Source organism: Bacillus rossius, chromosome 12, assembly GCF_032445375.1.
Source record: "Bacillus rossius redtenbacheri isolate Brsri chromosome 12, Brsri_v3, whole genome shotgun sequence".
Classification (NCBI taxonomy): domain Eukaryota; kingdom Metazoa; phylum Arthropoda; class Insecta; order Phasmatodea; family Bacillidae; genus Bacillus; species Bacillus rossius.
Genome location: NC_086339.1, coordinates 14,214,660 through 14,236,430, shown reverse-complemented (window position 1 = coordinate 14,236,430; position 21,771 = coordinate 14,214,660). Strand labels below are relative to the sequence as shown.

Genomic DNA, 21,771 nt, shown 5'->3' with positions numbered 1-21,771 from the left:
TGGGCGCTCGTGGTGCCCGTGGCGCTCTTCGGCTACTTCGTGCCCTACGTGCACATGGTGAGTCACTGCTGTGGCCCGCTCAACTGTGGCCATCTGGCGGCGGCCGCGCTACCTCGTGTGGGCGCTCGTGGTGCCCGTGGCGCTCTTCGGCTACTTCGTGCCCTACGTGCACATGGTGAGTCACTGCCGCGGCCCGCTCAACTGTGGCCATCTGGCGGCGGCCGCGCTACCTCGTGGTGCCCGTGGCGCTCTTCGGCTACTTCGTGCCCTACGTGCACATGGTGAGTCACTGCTGCGGCCCGCTCAACGTGGCCATCTGGCGGCGGCCGCGCTACTTCGTGGTGCCCGTGGCGCTCTTCGGCTACTTCGTGCCCTACGTGCACATGGTGAGTCACTGCTGCGGCCCGCTCAACGTGGCCATCTGACGGCGGCCGCGCTACCTCGTGTCGGCGCTCGTGGTGCCCGTGGCGCTCTTCGGCTACTTCGTGCCCTACGTGCACATGGTGAGTCACTGTTGTGGCCCGCTCAACTGTGGCCATCTGGCGGCGGCCGCGCTACCTCGTGGTGCCCGTGGCGCTCTTCGGCTACTTCATGCCCTACGTGCACATGGTGAGTCACTGCTGCGGCCCGCTCAACCTGGCCATCTGGCGGCGGCCGCGCTACCTCGTGTGGGCGCTCGTGGTGCCCGTGGCACTCTTCGGCTACTTCGTGCCCTACATGCACATGGTGAGTCACTGCTGCGGCCCGCTCAACCTGGCCATCTGGCGGCGGCCGCGCTACCTCGTGTGGGCGCTCGTGGTGCCCGTGGCACTCTTCGGCTACTTCGTGCCCTACGTGCACATGGTGAGTCACTGCTGCGGCCCGCTCAACTGTGGCCATCTGGCGGCGGCCGCGCTACCTCGTGTGGGCGCTCGTGGTGCCCGTGGCGCTCTTCGGCTACTTCGTGCCCTACGTGCACATGGTGAGTCACTGCCGCGGCCCGCTCAACTGTGGCCATCTGGCGGCGGCCGCGCTACCTCGTGGTGCCCGTGGCGCTCTTCGGCTACTTCGTGCCCTGCGTGCACATGGTGAGTCACTGCTGCGGCCCGCTCAACGTGGCCATCTGGCGGCGGCCGCGCTACCTCGTGTGGGCGCTCGTGGTGCCCGTGGCGCTCTTCGGCTACTTCGTGCCCTACGTGCACATGGTGAGTCACTGCCGCGGCCCGCTCAACTGTGGCCATCTGGCGGCGGCCGCGCTACCTCGTGGTGCCCGTGGCACTCTTCGGCTACTTCGTGCCCTACGTGCACATGGTGAGTCACTGCTGTGGCCCGCTCAACTGTGGCCATCTGGCGGCGGCCGCGCTACCTCGTGTGGGCGCTCGTGGTGCCCGTGGCGCTCTTCGGCTACTTCGTGCCCTACGTGCACATGGTGAGTCACTGCCGCGGCCCGCTCAACTGTGGCCATCTGGCGGCGGCCGCGCTACCTCGTGGTGCCCGTGGCGCTCTTCGGCTACTTCGTGCCCTACGTGCACATGGTGAGTCACTGCTGCGGCCCGCTCAACGTGGCCATCTGGCGGCGGCCGCGCTACTTCGTGGTGCCCGTGGCGCTCTTCGGCTACTTCGTGCCCTACGTGCACATGGTGAGTCACTGCTGCGGCCCGCTCAACGTGGCCATCTGACGGCGGCCGCGCTACCTCGTGTCGGCGCTCGTGGTGCCCGTGGCGCTCTTCGGCTACTTCGTGCCCTACGTGCACATGGTTAGTCGTTAGTGCGGCTTGCTCAACTGTGGCCATCTGGCGGCGGCCGCGCTACCTCGTGGTGCCCGTGGTGCTCTTCGGCTACTTCGTGCCCTACGTGCACATGGTGAGTCGTTAGTGCGGCTTGCTTAACTGTGGCCATCTGGCGGCGGCCGCGCTACCTCGTGGTGCCCGTGGCGCTCTTCGGCTACTTCGTGCCCTACGTGCACATGGTGAGTCACTGCTGCGGCCCGCTCAACCTGGCCATCTGGCGGCGGCCGCGCTACCTCGTGTGGGCGCTCGTGGTGCCCGTGGCGCTCTTCGGCTACTTCGTGCCCTACGTGCACATGGTGAGTCACTGCTGTGGCCCGCTCAACTGTGGCCATCTGGCGGCGGCCGCGCTACCTCGTGTGGGCGCTCGTGGTGCCCGTGGCGCTCTTCGGCTACTTCGTGCCCTACGTGCACATGGTGAGTCACTGCCGCGGCCCGCTCAACTGTGGCCATCTGGCGGCGGCCGCGCTACCTCGTGGTGCCCGTGGCGCTCTTCGGCTACTTCGTGCCCTACGTGCACATGGTGAGTCACTGCTGTGGCCCGCTCAACTGTGGCCATCTGGCGGCGGCCGCGCTACCTCGTGTGGGCGCTCGTGGTGCCCGTGGCGCTCTTCGGCTACTTCGTGCCCTACGTGCACATGGTGAGTCACTGCTGTGGCCCGCTCAACTGTGGCCATCTAGCGGCGGCCGCGCTACCTCGTGTGGGCGCTCGTGGTGCCCGTGGCGCTCTTCGGCTACTTCGTGCCCTACGTGCACATGGTGAGTCACTGCCGCGGCCCGCTCAACTGTGGCCATCTGGCGGCGGCCGCGCTACCTCGTGGTGCCCGTGGCGCTCTTCGGCTACTTCGTGCCCTACGTGCACATGGTGAGTCACTGCTGCGGCCCGCTCAACGTGGCCATCTGGCGGCGGCCGCGCTACTTCGTGGTGCCCGTGGCGCTCTTCGGCTACTTCGTGCCCTACGTGCACATGGTGAGTCACTGCTGCGGCCCGCTCAACGTGGCCATCTGACGGCGGCCGCGCTACCTCGTGTCGGCGCTCGTGGTGCCCGTGGCGCTCTTCGGCTACTTCGTGCCCTACGTGCACATGGTGAGTCGTTAGTGCGGCTTGCTCAACTGTGGCCATCTGGCGGCGGCCGCGCTACCTCGTGGTGCCCGTGGTGCTCTTCGGCTACTTCGTGCCCTACGTGCACATGGTGAGTCGTTAGTGCGGCTTGCTCAACTGTGGCCATCTGGCGGCGGCCGCGCTACCTCGTGGTGCCCGTGGCGCTCTTCGGCTACTTCGTGCCCTACGTGCACATGGTGAGTCACTGCTGCGGCCCGCTCAACCTGGCCATCTGGCGGCGGCCGCGCTACCTCGTGTGGGCGCTCGTGGTGCCCGTGGCGCTCTTTGGCTACTTCGTGCCCTACGTGCACATGGTGAGTCACTGCTGTGGCCCGCTCAACTGTGGCCATCTGGCGGCGGCCGCGCTACCTCGTGTGGGCGCTCGTGGTGCCCGTGGCGCTCTTCGGCTACTTCGTGCCCTACGTGCACATGGTGAGTCACTGCCGCGGCCCGCTCAACTGTGGCCATCTGGCGGCGGCCGCGCTACCTCGTGGTGCCCGTGGCGCTCTTCGGCTACTTCGTGCCCTACGTGCACATGGTGAGTCACTGCTGCGGCCCGCTCAACGTGGCCATCTGGCGGCGGCCGCGCTACTTCGTGGTGCCCGTGGCGCTCTTCGGCTACTTCGTGCCCTACGTGCACATGGTGAGTCACTGCTGTGGCCCGCTCAACTGTGGCCATCTGGCGGCGGCCGCGCTACCTCGTGTGGGCGCTCGTGGTGCCCGTGGCACTCTTCGGCTACTTCGTGCCCTACGTGCACATGGTGAGTCACTGCTGCGGCCCGCTCAACTGTGGCCATCTGGCGGCGGCCGCGCTACCTCGTGGTGCCCGTGGCGCTCTTCGGCTACTTCGTGCCCTACGTGCACATGGTGAGTCACTGCTGTGGCCCGCTCAACTGTGGCCATCTGGCGGCGGCCGCGCTACCTCGTGTGGGCGCTCGTGGTGCCCGTGGCGCTCTTCGGCTACTTCGTGCCCTACGTGCACATGGTGAGTCACTGCTGTGGCCCGCTCAACTGTGGCCATCTGGCGGCGGCCGCGCTACCTCGTGGTGCCCGTGGCGCTCTTCGGCTACTTCATGCCCTACGTGCACATGGTGAGTCACTGCTGCGGCCCGCTCAACCTGGCCATCTGGCGGCGGCCGCGCTACCTCGTGTGGGCGCTCGTGGTGCCCGTGGCACTCTTCGGCTACTTCGTGCCCTACGTGCACATGGTGAGTCACTGCTGCGGCCCGCTCAACCTGGCCATCTGGCGGCGGCCGCGCTACCTCGTGTGGGCGCTCGTGGTGCCCGTGGCACTCTTCGGCTACTTCGTGCCCTACGAGCACATGGTGAGTCACTGCTGCGGCCCGCTCAACTATGGCCATCTGGCGGCGGCCGCGCTACCTCGTGTGGGCGCTCGTGGTGCCCGTGGCGCTCTTCGGCTACTTCGTGCCCTACGTGCACATGGTGAGTCACTGCCGCGGCCCGCTCAACTGTGGCCATCTGGCGGCGGCCGCGCTACCTCGTGGTGCCCGTGGCGCTCTTCGGCTACTTCGTGCCCTACGTGCACATGGTGAGTCACTGCTGCGGCCCGCTCAACGTGGCCATCTGGCAGCGGCCGCGCTACCTCGTGTGGGCGCTCGTGGTGCCCGTGGCGCTCTTCGGCTACTTCGTGCCCTACGTGCACATGGTGAGTCACTGCCGCGGCCCGCTCAACTGTGGCCATCTGGCGGCGGCCGCGCTACCTCGTGGTGCCCGTGGCGCTCTTCGGCTACTTCGTGCCCTACGTGCACATGGTGAGTCACTGCTGTGGCCCGCTCAACTGTGGCCATCTGGCGGCGGCCGCGCTACCACGTGTGGGCGCTCGTGGTGCCCGTGGCACTCTTCGGCTACTTCGTGCCCTACGTGCACATGGTGAGTCACTGCCACGGCCCGCTCAACTGTGGCCATCTGGCGGCGGCCGCGCTACCTCGTGGTGCCCGTGGCGCTCTTCGGCTACTTCGTGCCCTACGTGCACATGGTGAGTCACTGCTGCGGCCCGCTCAACGTGGCCATCTGGCGGCGGCCGCGCTACCTCGTGTGGGCGCTCGTGGTGCCCGTGGCGCTCTTCGGCTACTTCGTGCCCTACGTGCACATGGTGAGTCACTGCTGTGGCCCGCTCAACTGTGGCCATCTGGCGGCGGCCGCGCTACCTCGTGTGGGCGCTCGTGGTGCCCGTGGCGCTCTTCGGCTACTTCGTGCCCTACGTGCACATGGTGAGTCACTGCTGTGGCCCGCTCAACTGTGGCCATCTGGCGGCGGCCGCGCTACCTCGTGTGGGCGCTCGTGGTGCCCGTGGCGCTCTTCGGCTACTTCGTGCCCTACGTGCACATGGTGAGTCACTGCCGCGGCCCGCTCAACTGTGGCCATCTGGCGGCGGCCGCGCTACCTCGTGGTGCCCGTGGCGCTCTTCGGCTACTTCGTGCCCTACGTGCACATGGTGAGTCACTGCTGCGGCCCGCTCAACGTGGCCATCTGGCGGCGGCCGCGCTACTTCGTGGTGCCCGTGGCGCTCTTCGGCTACTTCGTGCCCTACGTGCACATGGTGAGTCACTGCTGCGGCCCGCTCAACGTGGCCATCTGACGGCGGCCGCGCTACCTCGTGTCGGCGCTCGTGGTGCCCGTGGCGCTCTTCGGCTACTTCGTGCCCTACGTGCACATGGTGAGTCACTGCTGTGGCCCGCTCAACTGTGGCCATCTGGCGGCGGCCGCGCTACCTCGTGGTGCCCGTGGCGCTCTTCGGCTACTTCATGCCCTACGTGCACATGGTGAGTCACTGCTGCGGCCCGCTCAACCTGGCCATCTGGCGGCGGCCGCGCTACCTCGTGTGGGCGCTCGTGGTGCCCGTGGCACTCTTCGGCTACTTCGTGCCCTACATGCACATGGTGAGTCACTGCTGCGGCCCGCTCAACTGTGGCCATCTGGCGGCGGCCGCGCTACCTCGTGGTGCCCGTGGCGCTCTTCGGCTACTTCGTGCCCTACGTGCACATGGTGAGTCACTGCTGCGGCCCGCTCAACGTGGCCATCTGGCGGCGGCCGCGCTACCTCGTGTGGGCGCTCGTGGTGCCCGTGGCGCTCTTCGGCTACTTCGTGCCCTACGTGCACATGGTGAGTCACTGCCGCGGCCCGCTCAACTGTGGCCATCTGGCGGCGGCCGCGCTACCTCGTGGTGCCCGTGGCACTCTTCGGCTACTTCGTGCCCTACGTGCACATGGTGAGTCACTGCTGTGGCCCGCTCAACTGTGGCCATCTGGCGGCGGCCGCGCTACCTCGTGTGGGCGCTCGTGGTGCCCGTGGCGCTCTTCGGCTACTTCGTGCCCTACGTGCACATGGTGAGTCACTGCCGCGGCCCGCTCAACTGTGGCCATCTGGCGGCGGCCGCGCTACCTCGTGGTGCCCGTGGCGCTCTTCGGCTACTTCGTGCCCTACGTGCACATGGTGAGTCACTGCTGCGGCCCGCTCAACGTGGCCATCTGGCGGCGGCCGCGCTACTTCGTGGTGCCCGTGGCGCTCTTCGGCTACTTCGTGCCCTACGTGCACATGGTGAGTCACTGCTGCGGCCCGCTCAACGTGGCCATCTGACGGCGGCCGCGCTACCTCGTGTCGGCGCTCGTGGTGCCCGTGGCGCTCTTCGGCTACTTCGTGCCCTACGTGCACATGGTTAGTCGTTAGTGCGGCTTGCTCAACTGTGGCCATCTGGCGGCGGCCGCGCTACCTCGTGGTGCCCGTGGTGCTCTTCGGCTACTTCGTGCCCTACGTGCACATGGTGAGTCGTTAGTGCGGCTTGCTTAACTGTGGCCATCTGGCGGCGGCCGCGCTACCTCGTGGTGCCCGTGGCGCTCTTCGGCTACTTCGTGCCCTACGTGCACATGGTGAGTCACTGCTGCGGCCCGCTCAACCTGGCCATCTGGCGGCGGCCGCGCTACCTCGTGTGGGCGCTCGTGGTGCCCGTGGCGCTCTTCGGCTACTTCGTGCCCTACGTGCACATGGTGAGTCACTGCTGTGGCCCGCTCAACTGTGGCCATCTGGCGGCGGCCGCGCTACCTCGTGTGGGCGCTCGTGGTGCCCGTGGCGCTCTTCGGCTACTTCGTGCCCTACGTGCACATGGTGAGTCACTGCCGCGGCCCGCTCAACTGTGGCCATCTGGCGGCGGCCGCGCTACCTCGTGGTGCCCGTGGCGCTCTTCGGCTACTTCGTGCCCTACGTGCACATGGTGAGTCACTGCTGTGGCCCGCTCAACTGTGGCCATCTGGCGGCGGCCGCGCTACCTCGTGTGGGCGCTCGTGGTGCCCGTGGCGCTCTTCGGCTACTTCGTGCCCTACGTGCACATGGTGAGTCACTGCTGTGGCCCGCTCAACTGTGGCCATCTAGCGGCGGCCGCGCTACCTCGTGTGGGCGCTCGTGGTGCCCGTGGCGCTCTTCGGCTACTTCGTGCCCTACGTGCACATGGTGAGTCACTGCCGCGGCCCGCTCAACTGTGGCCATCTGGCGGCGGCCGCGCTACCTCGTGGTGCCCGTGGCGCTCTTCGGCTACTTCGTGCCCTACGTGCACATGGTGAGTCACTGCTGCGGCCCGCTCAACGTGGCCATCTGGCGGCGGCCGCGCTACTTCGTGGTGCCCGTGGCGCTCTTCGGCTACTTCGTGCCCTACGTGCACATGGTGAGTCACTGCTGCGGCCCGCTCAACGTGGCCATCTGACGGCGGCCGCGCTACCTCGTGTCGGCGCTCGTGGTGCCCGTGGCGCTCTTCGGCTACTTCGTGCCCTACGTGCACATGGTGAGTCGTTAGTGCGGCTTGCTCAACTGTGGCCATCTGGCGGCGGCCGCGCTACCTCGTGGTGCCCGTGGTGCTCTTCGGCTTCTTCGTGCCCTACGTGCACATGGTGAGTCGTTAGTGCGGCTTGCTCAACTGTGGCCATCTGGCGGCGGCCGCGCTACCTCGTGGTGCCCGTGGCGCTCTTCGGCTACTTCGTGCCCTACGTGCACATGGTGAGTCACTGCTGCGGCCCGCTCAACCTGGCCATCTGGCGGCGGCCGCGCTACCTCGTGTGGGCGCTCGTGGTGCCCGTGGCGCTCTTCGGCTACTTCGTGCCCTACGTGCACATGGTGAGTCACTGCTGTGGCCCGCTCAACTGTGGCCATCTGGCGGCGGCCGCGCTACCTCGTGTGGGCGCTCGTGGTGCCCGTGGCGCTCTTCGGCTACTTCGTGCCCTACGTGCACATGGTGAGTCACTGCCGCGGCCCGCTCAACTGTGGCCATCTGGCGGCGGCCGCGCTACCTCGTGGTGCCCGTGGCGCTCTTCGGCTACTTCGTGCCCTACGTGCACATGGTGAGTCACTGCTGCGGCCCGCTCAACGTGGCCATCTGGCGGCGGCCGCGCTACTTCGTGGTGCCCGTGGCGCTCTTCGGCTACTTCGTACCCTACGTGCACATGGTGAGTCACTGCTGCGGCCCGCTCAACGTGGCCATCTGACGGCGGCCGCGCTACCTCGTGTCGGCGCTCGTGGTGCCCGTGGCGCTCTTCGGCTACTTCGTGCCCTACGTGCACATGGTGAGTCGTTAGTGCGGCTTGCTCAACTGTGGCCATCTGGCGGCGGCCGCGCTACCTCGTGGTGCCCGTGGCGCTCTTCGGCTACTTCGTGCCCTACGTGCACATGGTGAGTCACTGCTGCGGCCCGCTCAACGTGGCCATCTGACGGCGGCCGCGCTACCTCGTGTCGGCGCTCGTGGTGCCCGTGGCGCTCTTCGGCTACTTCGTGCCCTACGTGCACATGGTGAGTCGTTAGTGCGGCCTGCTCAACTGTGGCCATCTGGCGGCGGCCTCGCTACCTCGGGTGGGCGCTTTTGGTGCCCGTGGCGCTCTTCGGCAACGTCGTGCCCTACGTGCACATGGTGAGTCCTTGCTGCGGCTTGCTCAACTGTGGCCATCTGGCGGCGGCCGCGCTACTTCGTGGTGCCAGTGGCGCTCTTCGGCTAATTCGTGCCCTACGTGCACATGGTGAGTCACGACTGCGGCCTGTTCAACGTGGTCTGTCGCACTTTGAGGCTGAGTTCATAACACGACTGTGCTAAATGGGTTTACAAATGAAATATTAATGTTAATTTCTAGCATGGACGTAGATCCGTGCTGCTACTCCCTCCCTTCTTCACTATAATTTAAAAGCCTCTGTTTGAGGCTAAAGCGTGATTGTGGAACAGGTTTGTTTTCAATCTATGTTTTATTGAAAAATTTACTTATATTTTTTATACATATATTATTTTTCTCTTTTTTCTTGTGTGTAGGCCAATAATGGGCAGTATTCATCATACACGCACCGTATCTAGAAATTACGAGTTGGTTAATCCCACATGCAAATCTCTCGTGCCGTACTGGCACTCCCCACAGATTTTCCCCCCTGGGTTCAGCCAATAACATGTCACGATGTATCCGTCGTCTGGTAGCAGTGTCAGTAAATAACTGTATTAACTAACAACATGGTTATCCCACGACATCTGACCAGCAATGTATGAACACTGTTCTCATCATATAAATTAATTTGGGTTATGCAGTTGTTTGCTTGTTTAGATAATAATATGGTTTATAATAAATTCGAATTCTTTTGATACAAAATAATTTTTGACATTTTTTTTAAATTTCAACCTATGTTCGTTTCATCAAAAATTGTTTTAACCAAAGATTTTAAATAATTTTTAGTTATTTTGCAATAAATTATAACGGATTTGATAGTATATCTACTAAAAAATAATATAGCCTATATATTATTTTGTTTTTCAACACAAGATGGATGCTTTGACGATATGACGATTAGCACTACTGCACTCTATCGAGTAAGAATAAACTTATATGGCAGTAGCACACTTTAGCAGATTTAGCAGACTAAAATAAGAAGGCGTATCAAGATAGCCAATATGACATCATACTGGATGGCGTAATATATATATCTTAGCATTAGTGGGTGGGGGGGGGGGGGGAGAGAGTCAGTTTGCTTGCAGCTGCCATTGAAGAACTACCTATTGGCATATTTAATTTATTGACCTTACTGGGATAGAACAGAGTACTCCAAGGTCCATGACATAAGTGCGTTTATTATAAATTTTAATTTTTTATATTTTTGGGAATACAGTAGGTAATTATGGTTTTTCAACACGGTGAACGTGACATAATTCAAAATAGCAGCACGAAAAAATGGTGGAAAGTTCAAGAATCCAGTATGGCAGGTGTGACATCATAATCCAAAATGGTGGAAAATTCTAGAATCCAAGATGGCGGAATACAAGAGGACTAAAAGTTCTAGAATCTGAGATGTTGAAATCCGAGATGGCGGAGAGTTCTAGAAAATAACTTGGAGGTCTTAACAACACAATCCAAATATGGCAGAAATTTTTCGAAAAAAATGTCGGAATCCAAGATGACGGAATCCCAAATAGTGGAATCCAAGATGGCGACCGGTGTCTAGGTCAAAGTCAAGGTCATCCAAGATGGTCGCCGTGACGTTACTATCCAAGATGACGTCTCCGGACTCGACTTTCTAGCAGGAGCTCCCAATATATACTACTCACGTTTTGGTGTTATAAAAGGTTTTTATTTTTTTATTTTTTGGATCAGTTACATAAGATATACGTAAATTAATCTTTGAAGAATAAAATTGTATCAAAAATTCATACTTTCGCACATCTAGGTGATCGTAACTAAATTAAACTTTCACTAGGTTACGGCAGTGAAATGTAAAATATACAATTTAAAATCATGAAAACGTATGAAATCTCGCAAAGTTATATATATATATATATATATATATATCGACAAGGAAGTTGCAAGCGCGAGAGGCGAAGATCGTGGGTCTGTGGGGATCATAGGCTTCCTGTCAGACTACCCGAAGCGTATCCGCGGCTTACAGTACCACGGCATTGTTTAGGGCCACTGTGTCCGGATACGATTGTCAAAGACCTATCATCGTCATCATCATCATCATCATCATCGTCAATTCGAGACCCATGTGCGTGTGGTAAGCGTCACTCAGTGACCCATATGCACGTGGTAAGTATACCGCACACATTCCACTTGGATGCCCATTTCCACATGGTGAGTGGATTACTCCACGTAGTGGCGGATGCTGGAGATCCGGGGGGTTAAGTGGGGGGGGGGGACATGTCTCTCCTCTCCCTCTTGAAGTTATGAAAACGTAAGTGAGGTCTCGGTGAAAGCAGTGTGTAATTTTGTGTGATGCAATGTAAGCTGTTACAACACCTGTAATCTCAAACCACTTAAGTGATGAGTGTTGGGAACGATAATAAACGTTGCGAATCGCTTGTAATTTTTTTAAATACAAATATTATTTATTTTGTTTCAAATCCCCTCCCGAAATAAATTCCTGTATCCACAACTGACCGCACATTGATCTCTTGTTCGGAAAAAATAATCTAAAAAAAAAAAACGAGGGCGTTTAATATGCCCCTCAGTTTATGTGGTATGACAATCTGCCTTCTTCACATAACGCGAATCAAACAAAAAATAATAATGACTTTGTTCCTATACTGATCGTCTAATGCGTTATTTCACCTAGGTCGCAGTTTCCAACGACTTTCTCTGAACTGTCCTTGATTCGGCTACAGATCCAACAGTGCGCTTGCAGACGTTACACCATCAACAGTTTCTTGTGCAGCGCGTAACCCTACTTTATTCCTTAATGATAGTGTATTATACCTTACTAACTATTCATGTTTGCTGCAGTCATTTCTACACCTACCTCTCTCAAGGCTTTAGTAATCGTTGCACTTTTTTTTATCTCTATCTAATCCGTGGATCTATTTTTTGTTTAATATCTCTGCAATTATTATTATAGTTTTCCAAAATAACCTTGCGCTTACCCCGAGACTATAGCGTGTCGAACACGAGACATAGAGGGCGAAGCAAGCTGCAGGAAACCTTGCTGCAAACAAATGGCAAAACAGTTGCGTGTTCAAAAACTCTCGCAGGAAAGGTGCGCCTTAATTTTTTTTAACCATACCTTCTTACTTTAGAGAGAGAGAGAGAGAGAGAGAGAGAGAGCGAGAGAGAGGTGGTGCAGTGATAAATACATTGACCTCGCATACCAGAGGATCTGGGTTTGAGTCCCTGTCCTCACATCACGATTACAATTATTTTTTTCAGTCGTTGTTTGAAATGTCGCCGTTACTGTTCGTTTCACGACACAGACTCCAACAACTTCAACATCCAGCTGGTGATATTTTAAATTTTTTTAAGAAAATTGAAAATTACTTGCAAATTCTTTCTCAACCAGTTACCCAGACTAAGTGTAAAGCAAATTTCAAAAAAATATCGGAGTAAATTTGCAATGCAAATTAAAATATTCAAGTGCCAATGTAATTGTTAGTAACTCTTACGCAATTGTTAAATCTATACAATGCGCAGATAAATGGCAGTGAGGTCCAAAGTCTGTAAAATTTTTGACCCAAAGAAAAATCTTTAAAAATTATGATACATAAAAAAACATATTGAAAGAATATGGCATAAATAGCTATTATTAAAAATATAATCACAAAATATAACTCTCAAAAATATACTACTGGCGCCTTCAGCTAAACAAAAAAATATATAAATTATAAAAAAATCTTAAAAACAATATTTTTTTTGCAGGAAACTACCAAAAACCAACTTTACTTTTAAACTCAAAATATTTTTTTATATCCATTAATTAGTCTCTTACTAACCGGAGAGTCTCTTAACTTCGCAGAAGGCTTTACTTAAAAAAATTTAATTTAACAAAATTATTTCTTTCCGCTGACAAATCGCTGGTTTACCTTAGGGCTTGGCCACACTGGGCAAGACGCGACAATACGCGACGATACACGACAATACTGTATCCAACAGCCTGGCCGCACTGACTGTCGCAATATCATTCGAGACACGTGCTGAATATCTTGAAGAGGAACAGGATATTCAATATTAATCTTTAAAAATCCTTTATTATACAGTAAGAAAAGACCGTATCCTAAACGACAACTTGATAACGATCGCACTGTTTTTAACTACCGCCTCTTTAAAGCAATAAAAGTAGTCGAGTGTGCCTTCGGCATAATTTATCAGAAATTGAGATTTGTTACTCAAAAGCACTGAAGCGCCACCAGACAAAGCATAAATAGATAAATATATATACAAACAATTTGTTTACTGCATAATATTTGCATAAACAAACAATAAGAGCGAGAAACAATAAACATACGGAGAAGAAAATATACGTGTGCAGCACAGAAGAGCAACACAGTTCGTGCAAGCAAATTGATGGTTTTCTAAGTGTACTGATTATTTGTGAGAAACCGATCTCTGCATGAAGGATTCTTTATTTAATGAGTCATGTCATTTTATTCAGTTACATTTAATTAGTGAATTTCTGCTACTAAATCGGCACTTGCAATATTTTTATCATGTGGAATATCAAACAAAAATACCATTACTCGGTTAAATAATAAGCTCTGAGTCATCTGAGAAGCACTAACATGCAAGACGAACTTCCTTCTCCTTTGTGTCTAGCGAAGCCAACCTTCTTTTGCGATCGTTAGTGAGCATCACGCATGCCACATAAAAGAACTAAATGATATTTACCTAGGGATGTCTTTGCTAGATTATAGACACACATTCCTAAAGTTTACAATTTTGTTAATTCAAATTTTAAAATTATGTTACGTTAATACAGATATACAAAAATAAATGAGAAATAAAAGGTACATCAAAGCATGTACGATCTATAATCCAGGTGAATTAGATTCCCTATACAGTGGGCGAACGAGTCAAAAATGTGGAAAAGTAATAATACTGAAATGGCATACTACTGCCAGCGTAACCTATGCAAATCGTTAAGTTCACATAGTAATATAAAGGCATAGATGAGGAATCGACAAGTGCCTAACAGGTTACCGATCATGGGTGTCAATTGCGTGACACACGACAGAACTAACAGTTTAACGGAGATAGATTTTAAAAATTCTGGAGAGAAAAAAAAATATTTGACTGTGGCGGCCACAAGGGAATTTAACAACGTAGGCTAAGAAATGACTCTACAATGAAACTATAAACCATTCACTACAGCAAATTTAAACGATTTACTTATAGCCATTATCGATCCCGCGTCACAGTCATCCACAAATATAACACTCGTTCAAAGACCAACCGACAATAAAAAATAATTATTTTTTCCAACCTAACTAAAACTAAGTTTATCTGTCCCAGGCCGAAGCCTTTACGCTATATCGTGCTGTGTTTCAGCCATGCAGAAAGACGCGCGGGGCGCGAGCTTAAAAAAGGCTTTACGAAAAGGGAAGGGAAGGGTAGAATTGGCGGGGAAAAGGTTCGGAGAGGGGAAAGGGAACGGAATGGAGAACACGAATCACCAATCCGAGAATGTCCGATGGTAGCCGATGCATAAAACTAAGCAGCAACGAGCCAAGGGCCACTGCAAATATATTGGATTTTCTACCATGAAATTAATAGCAGATTTATTTTGTATAGTGTACCAAAATCGGGTCGCCAGGTGGAGATACGGATGTAAATCAAGTGCTTATGTTATTGTTGTTTTCAGGTGGAATTCGTTAAGCTGAAGTTCCCGGAGTCGGACGGCAAGTTGCTGGTGATGTGCATAGGGGTCACCTCCGGCGTGGGGCGTCTCATCTTCGGCAAGATCGCGGACATCCCCAAGGTCAACAGGATATTCCTCCAGCAAGTATGTCCCTAAGCACAGCCTTCCTCCCTACGACTCTGCTATTTGAAGGGATAAAAACCGTTGTTTTTTTTTTTGTTTTTTTCGAGATTGAGCCGCTTAACAGTAGCGGTGCGTATCAAAACTTAAAAAAAAAAAAAAAAAAAAAAGAAGGTTGTCTGTAAAGTCGGTTTACGGACGATAGTTTAACGTGACAACGTCATAACAAAACATTGATGAAATGATTGCATACTTTTATGAATAAAATTGAATCATTTTTATTGAATTGTCACTATTTTGTATGGATACAAAGAAGGAGTGAAATAAAAACTACAATTTTAAATTGATAAATTTACTTTTATTTGCACTCATTAATTCAAATATGTTTATTACTTTAACGAAGAGATAATTTTAACTATAACTTTATACATGTTTGCTATTTAACTTTCTTCCAATCTGTGTTATTCTGTTAAGGATAGGACGATGCTAGGAAAAGTAGGAAACGAATGGGAGTGTTTGAAGTTTATTGTGCCTCGAAAAAGTCAAATCGATGGTTGTTCTAATCGAGGGGAAGAGAGATAGATGCGGCGCAAGCGTACAATGAGCTTAACGGGACACAGCGTAACGGGACAATGTGCGTAACAGGACACTTTTTCATGCGTGCAAACGGCGTTCATCGATTTATTAGACGTCACGTCAAAAAACATTTTTAAAATCACACATTCGGTGTTAAGTGTATTTTTTTACATTATTGATGTGTTATTCGGGGGGGGGGGGGGGGGGAACACAGTTTGTGTATTTTTACACGTTCACTGTGCAAAAATTACTGCTACGTCATGTAGTTTTACGCAAAATGTAGATTTATATATTCTAAGAAATTACCATTGGTTAAAAAAAAAAAAATTCTTGTAAATTGACGACACCCACAGTTATCAGCGTACAAAGTCATACATATAAACGTTGATCGCTCTAGTTCTTACAATACAAGTAGAAACTGAAACCATGTTTGGCGCGACATGTGACGCTATCTGTTGGGTGGGCCCATAACTACTAGCAAAAAAAAAAAAATTCTGGCGGGAGGATAAAATCCAAAGTATTAGCTTTATAAGGATAGTTTTAAATACTTGACAACTAATTGCTTAGTAGAAAATTACTGTGCGAAAATAACAATGAATACTGGCTTGTAATAAAAAAAAACGTATTTTTAGTATTCCACACCACATATATATTTGTACCAAAATTAACTTACCAAATTTTTTTTTTACTAATTGATTTGCCTGACGTTAGCTGATGCATTACTTCTCACAATAAATGTAGCTATTTTCGTAACTACAATGTTAACAAATTTTGACCTTAAATTTACGAAGAAGGCTTGTTTACAACTTATCCAAGGATCTTCGTAAATTTACGAGTACGAGATTCACTGACTTTGAACAGTGAATCCAAGAAAATAATCTTGGTATACTACCTCCATCTTTTACGAGTGTGTTTACCCTTGAAACAGAACTCGTAAGTCAAAATGCGGCATAGTTTTGTACGAAGATTCGGTTGTGTGACATTGCGATGGACTATGTGTCTGTAAGTGTGCCGATCTAGCGGGTGCATCCAGAACCACTGTCCCGGGTGTCAGGGGCGTAGCCTGGTTGGGGGGGGGGGGGGGGGGAGGGTGTTTTGGGTGTCCAAACACCCCCGAAATATTAAAAAAATATATATATGTGTGTGTACTTATGACAAAATTTACACTTGTCTAGGTGTTGTAAATGCACTTAGATGAAACTAAGAAAGAACCCTTGAGCCGATAACCCTTAATATTCAGCAATGAGTTTTCAACAGTGTCTCGTTAAAAAATATCATAAAGTCGGGACACAAATTTATATTATTTAAATCTAATATTTAAATTACGAAAGTGCCTAAATAGCACCAATTTGCACATTTTTCCGGGGGAGGGTCCCTATTAGGGGGCAGAGTGTAAGTAAACACGCCCCGAAAATAAATCCTGGCTACGCCCCTGCGGGTGTTGAAGAGTTCCTCCCCAGTGGTTGTTGTTGTGGCTCCGCAGATCTCGTTCGCGCTGATCGGCGTGCTGACCATGCTGCTGGCGGCCACGGAGCGCTTCTCGCTGCTGGTCGTGATCGCGCTGTGCATGGGCGTGTTCGACGGCTGCTTCGTCAGCCTGCTGGGGCCCATCGCCTTCGAGCTGTGCGGCGCCCAGGGGGCCGCGCAGGCCATCGGCTTCCTGCTGGCCTTCTGCTCCGTGCCGCTCACCGCCGGGCCCTTCTTCGCAGGTCAGGCCCTTCCGCCCCTTCCACCCCTTCCCCTCCTTCCATCCCTTCTCCCTTCCCCTCCTTCCACCATTCCCCCTCATTACACCCTTCCCCTCCTTCCACCCTTCCGCCTTCTCTTAGCCCCTTTCACCATCCCCTTTCCTTCCACCGTCCCCACTTCCACCTTCCCCTCCTTCCACCCTTCCCATCTTTCCACCCTACCACAATTCCACCCTTCCACCATTCCACCCTACCACCCCTTCAACCATCCCCCCTTCCACCGACCCCCTTCCCTTTAAACCCTTCCCCTCCTCCCACCCTTCCCCTCCTTCCACCCTTCCACAATTCCACCCTTCCACCATTCCACCCTTCCACCCCTTCAACCATCCCCCCTTCCACCGACCCCCTTCCCCTTAAACCCTTCCCCTCCTACCAACCTTCCCCTCCTTCCACCCTTTCACCTTAGCCCCTTCCACCGTCCTCCTTTCAGCCTTAGCCCCTTCCACCCTTCCCACCCTTCTCTCCCTTCACCCCACAACCCTTCCACCCTTACCCTCTTTCCATCGTTCCCCCCTTTCCACCTTAGCCCCTTCCACCGTCCCTCTTTCCGCCTTAGCCCTTTCCACCGTCCCCTCTTCCACCCTTCCACCTCCCCCCCTTCCCCCTTCCATCCTTCCATCTTCCCCTCCTTCCACACTTCCATATTTCCCCCTTCCACCACTCCACCCTTCCTCTTCCCGTCACATCTGTATATATGAAAATGTAATTGTTCGTTCGTTCAAAATCTTGAATCTCCGAAAGTTCTTCACCGATTGCTTTCAAATTTTGCCACAACATCGCATTCGAAAATGCGCGTGTTTTTATACACGTATGCCGCACCTGTGACAGGTAAAAATGTAGATAAAATATAGCTAGGTAAAAGCATATATTTTCGATATTAGTGACATATATAAGTATATATAGGTATATACAGGTATAAAAAGAGAGATATAGAGAGTTAAAGTGGGAGATATATATGGGTAGATATACATGTAGATATAGAGATATACATAGAGAGATAGAGAGATACTGTGTATATGAGTACGTTCTTTAAACAAATTACAAAAATAAATTGATTGAGACATTGAAATGCATGCCGAGTATTAGCTAGGGTTTTTTTTCTCCCATAAACCCCTTCGAACTTAAACATATTGTACCCTAGTCTACACCTAACCTTTCAAGTTGGTTCAATTTTTTTTGTTGTAAAATTCAATATATTTGTATGTTTAAACCCAAACATCAGAAAAATAACCACAGATTTTATGTTGAATTTTCAGTATTTCAGAAACCCTGGTTATGTTGAAACCTAGTTGGCGTGTTTCGGTTCCTATCCTCCTCATAAATTAAAAGTTGGAAATATAACAGCCCGTCGCCTACGTTCTAAATCCGTACGTCCGACACGCTTCCATCCGTCAACGCGACACAGCTAGCCAAGTGATTTAGGACACCACTTCAACGTCTCGTCAAAATATTTTCCCAAATTACTTCTACCGACAATACGTGTTTTCTCTCTCAGAGATTTATCTCGACCTTCCATTTTTTTTTTTTGCTCTTAGGTCTTGTTCCTGTATGTCAGTACTGAATTGGCAAATCCTCGAAAAAATTCAGTCACAAATATTGTTTGGACGTGAAGTTTTAACAGCTGTAATACAAGCGAAATGCCACTCACTGACTCACCCATAACGAATTCTCTGAAACTTTTAGACCTGCATGCACTTAATTTGGCACATATATTTCGTTTGCAACGCAGGTATCCGCTAAGAAAACGGATTGTACGGAAATCAGCTCCCAAGGGTGTTGCGGGAATTTTGGCTTTCATTAGATATCTTTTTCAAGTAATTGTTATTAATTTGTTTCAAATAGAAAAAAAATTTCAAAGCAATCATGAGGACTGCCGACAGAAGTGAAAACCTTTTCGCAATTTTTACGAAAAAGTATTATCACACAAGTTTGTTTTATCACGTTAGTAAAATAACTCCTAAATTACTATAAAATACGCACTGCATAGTAATTGTAGGTATAAAAAATAAACAATTATGTTCTTAATTTTTAGGTTATATTGCTACAAAGACTCCGTTTTCTTCGTTATTAAAACTATATATCTATATGAGAATATTAATATGTTTTATACTCGCTTTTTACTGCACAGTTATCGTATACTTAAGATTTAAAAGCGCAATAAGTTATACTAATAGGAACAGATGTAGTGTTATCGTTAACACGTCACGTGACCATGTCGATGACGACTTGCATGAATTTACTCCCTATCCAAACCTTCCCGTGGAAGTTTTCACTTCAATAAGTAAGTGAACTTGAATTGACAAAATTGTTGCTCACATAACGTAACTGGACCCCCTGTGTCCCCTGTGGCGGCCAGAGATTAAAGAAAGTTACAGTTGGAGCATAAACACAGTTTGTGGTATCTCTGCTGAAGCCAGGGGACTTATGGGGGAAGCAGGTCGCCGCCATATTATTCCATGAAGAAAATCGCATTTTCTCATAAGTGATGTATGTATGGTGGTGGAAAAGTGCATGAATATCGAGAAAAATGATCGTGTACAAGAGTATGTAGTAAACTACATTTCTATATACTATATATAAACAAATGGCCGCCATTTTCTTACGTGAACAAACTGGCCAAAAAACATCAAACAAATCACTTATTATTCTACTAATTTGATCAAGCGATATCCGTCCTCGGTTGTATCATTGGTCAATGCAAAAAAAAAAATAATTTAATTAAATATCACACCAATGCATAGAGACCGGAAAAATTCGCGTATTCATTTCACGATATGCTAGAATCCAAACAACTGTACATTTATTTTGCTTCTGTGTGATTGGCTTACAGTTTATCCAAAGGACGTTTAGCCAATGGGGAACCTTCAACCAAAAAAAGTATCGAATCGCAAGCGTCCCAGTTGACAAGTGTCACGAGTCGATAGCCAATGAGCAAGTGGCATTTGCCTGAGTATGTAGAGGGTTGTGGAGTCTATCCTAGAGGTAATCGAAAGCGCGAATTTTTCCAGTCTCTACGGCAATGCAACATAAATTTTAAATGTTCAAAACAAATTAATATTTTTATAAATAAAATTATTAGATCATTTCAATATACTACAGGAAACACCTGCGAGAGTTGGCAATCTTATTAACATTTATTTCTTCATTGGCTTGAACTGAATAATTCTCAGCTCCTAAGGAACAGACTGGGCTTATGCTCCGTCCAGTGGCGTAGCCAGGGTTTGTGTATGGCGGGGTGTTAAGAAGCATGCCCCCCCACCCCCCGTATTAAAGCGGGGGGTCCGGGGGTCCTCCCCCGGGAAAATTTTGGATTTTAAGGTGTAAAATAGTGCTATTTTTAGCAGTTTTCCGTACTTAAATTTAAATATTGTAATGGTAAAGATTTTATTAAATTTTAATATGAAATTGGTTTGAGTGATGAATAAGAAATTTAATTAAAGATTTGGTGCTAAGTGGGGGGGGGAGGGGTTAGAACCCCTAACATCACCCACCCCCCTGGCTGCGCCCCTGGCTCCGTCTGTAACTTTCTCTGATCTCTCTGGCGGCGGCAGGCATGATCTTCGACTACACGGGCTCGTACACGGCGCCCTTCCTGCTGGCGGGCGCCCCGCCCCTGCTGGGCTCGCTGGCGCTCTTCGCCGTCCGCTGCGTCGGCGGCGGCGTCGGCGGCGGCGAGAAGACGGACGCCGCCGCCCCGAGGGACGCGCCCAAGGCGAATGGCGTGTGCAGCGTCCCGGCGTACAAGTGTAAGACCTCTGCTCTGTTCGCTGCACTGGGGGAGCTGAATTGTTGCCCCTTGGAAGGGCTGCCCTTCAGGAGTTTTCTGACAGTGGTTAGTTTAGGTTAGGTTAGGTTAGGTCTCTTTACAAACTAACCACTGTTTAGGTTAGGTTAGGTTAGGTTAGGTTAGGTCTCTTTACAAACTAACCACTGTCAGAAAAATCCTGAAGGGCTGCCCTTCCAAGGGGCAACAATTCAGGATTATAAAATTACGAAAATAGACACATTTTAAGATACTGGAAGGGCTGCCCGAGAGAGAAATGCGTGCGTGTGTACTCAACGACCGACAGAAGTGAAACTTCTTCCTCATTAGGCGCAGGTATGCTTTTTGTCTCCCCCTCGACACAGTCATTTTCGGTTATTAGGGGGAGTCGTGGCCCAGGAGGTAGTGACATATATTTTTTTTAATTTATATGTCTTAGACATATTTTAAGAAAGTTTTAGGTGATCATGGCTTAAGGGGGTGCCTCCCACTTCAGGTCATGATTTTATATTTATATTAATCACTGATCAACTTTTAAACTTTTCCAATTGTTTAACTTTTACTAAATGAAAAATATATACAGCGCATACGTTTTGCATAATTAACTGCCAAAGTTACATTTTTAACGTTTTTGGGTTGTACAAATAAGGAGAATTTCATTTATTGCACAACTGAAACTTTTTAGGTTTAACTGCAATGTCACTTGCTACTTCATGATATGGTTTGCATTTCTATCACAAAAACTCATTTCATGTTTCTTGGCTGTCAAAATCGTAACAAATTTGAGGATTTTGAAATCCCAGGTAAAATTAATTAATATTTTCTGAAAGAAAATCAAACCATTTCAAACCTGTAATTTTACATGAATACTTTTGTTCCACTTACAAAATTTAAAATAAGGTTACAGTGTAGTTGTGTATTTTTGCACATGCTCTGTCTTGTCTTGGCGTATCGCTCATCTGTGAACGTCATTCTGTAGTGGCACAGCTGTTTTCATGTAAATATTCGAATTCACAAATATCTGTAATTTTACATGAATACTTACGTTCCGTTTACAATTAAATATAATAAGTTTACAGTGTAGTTGTGTAGTTTTGGTGTTCACAG

The 21,771-nt window shown here is 50.8% G+C and overlaps 1 protein-coding gene across 1 annotated transcript in view; it reads left to right on the top strand.

Moving 5' to 3' along the window:
• LOC134537578 (monocarboxylate transporter 10) overlaps positions 1–21,771 on the top strand; it is a 73,710-nt gene that overhangs the window by 45,014 nt on the left and 6,925 nt on the right. Inside the window, exons 5-7 of the mRNA XM_063378164.1 lie at positions 14,461–14,601; positions 16,637–16,862; positions 20,453–20,647. Coding sequence (XP_063234234.1) covers positions 14,461–14,601; positions 16,637–16,862; positions 20,453–20,647 — 562 coding nt within the window. The remainder of the gene's footprint in view (positions 1–14,460; positions 14,602–16,636; positions 16,863–20,452; positions 20,648–21,771) is intronic.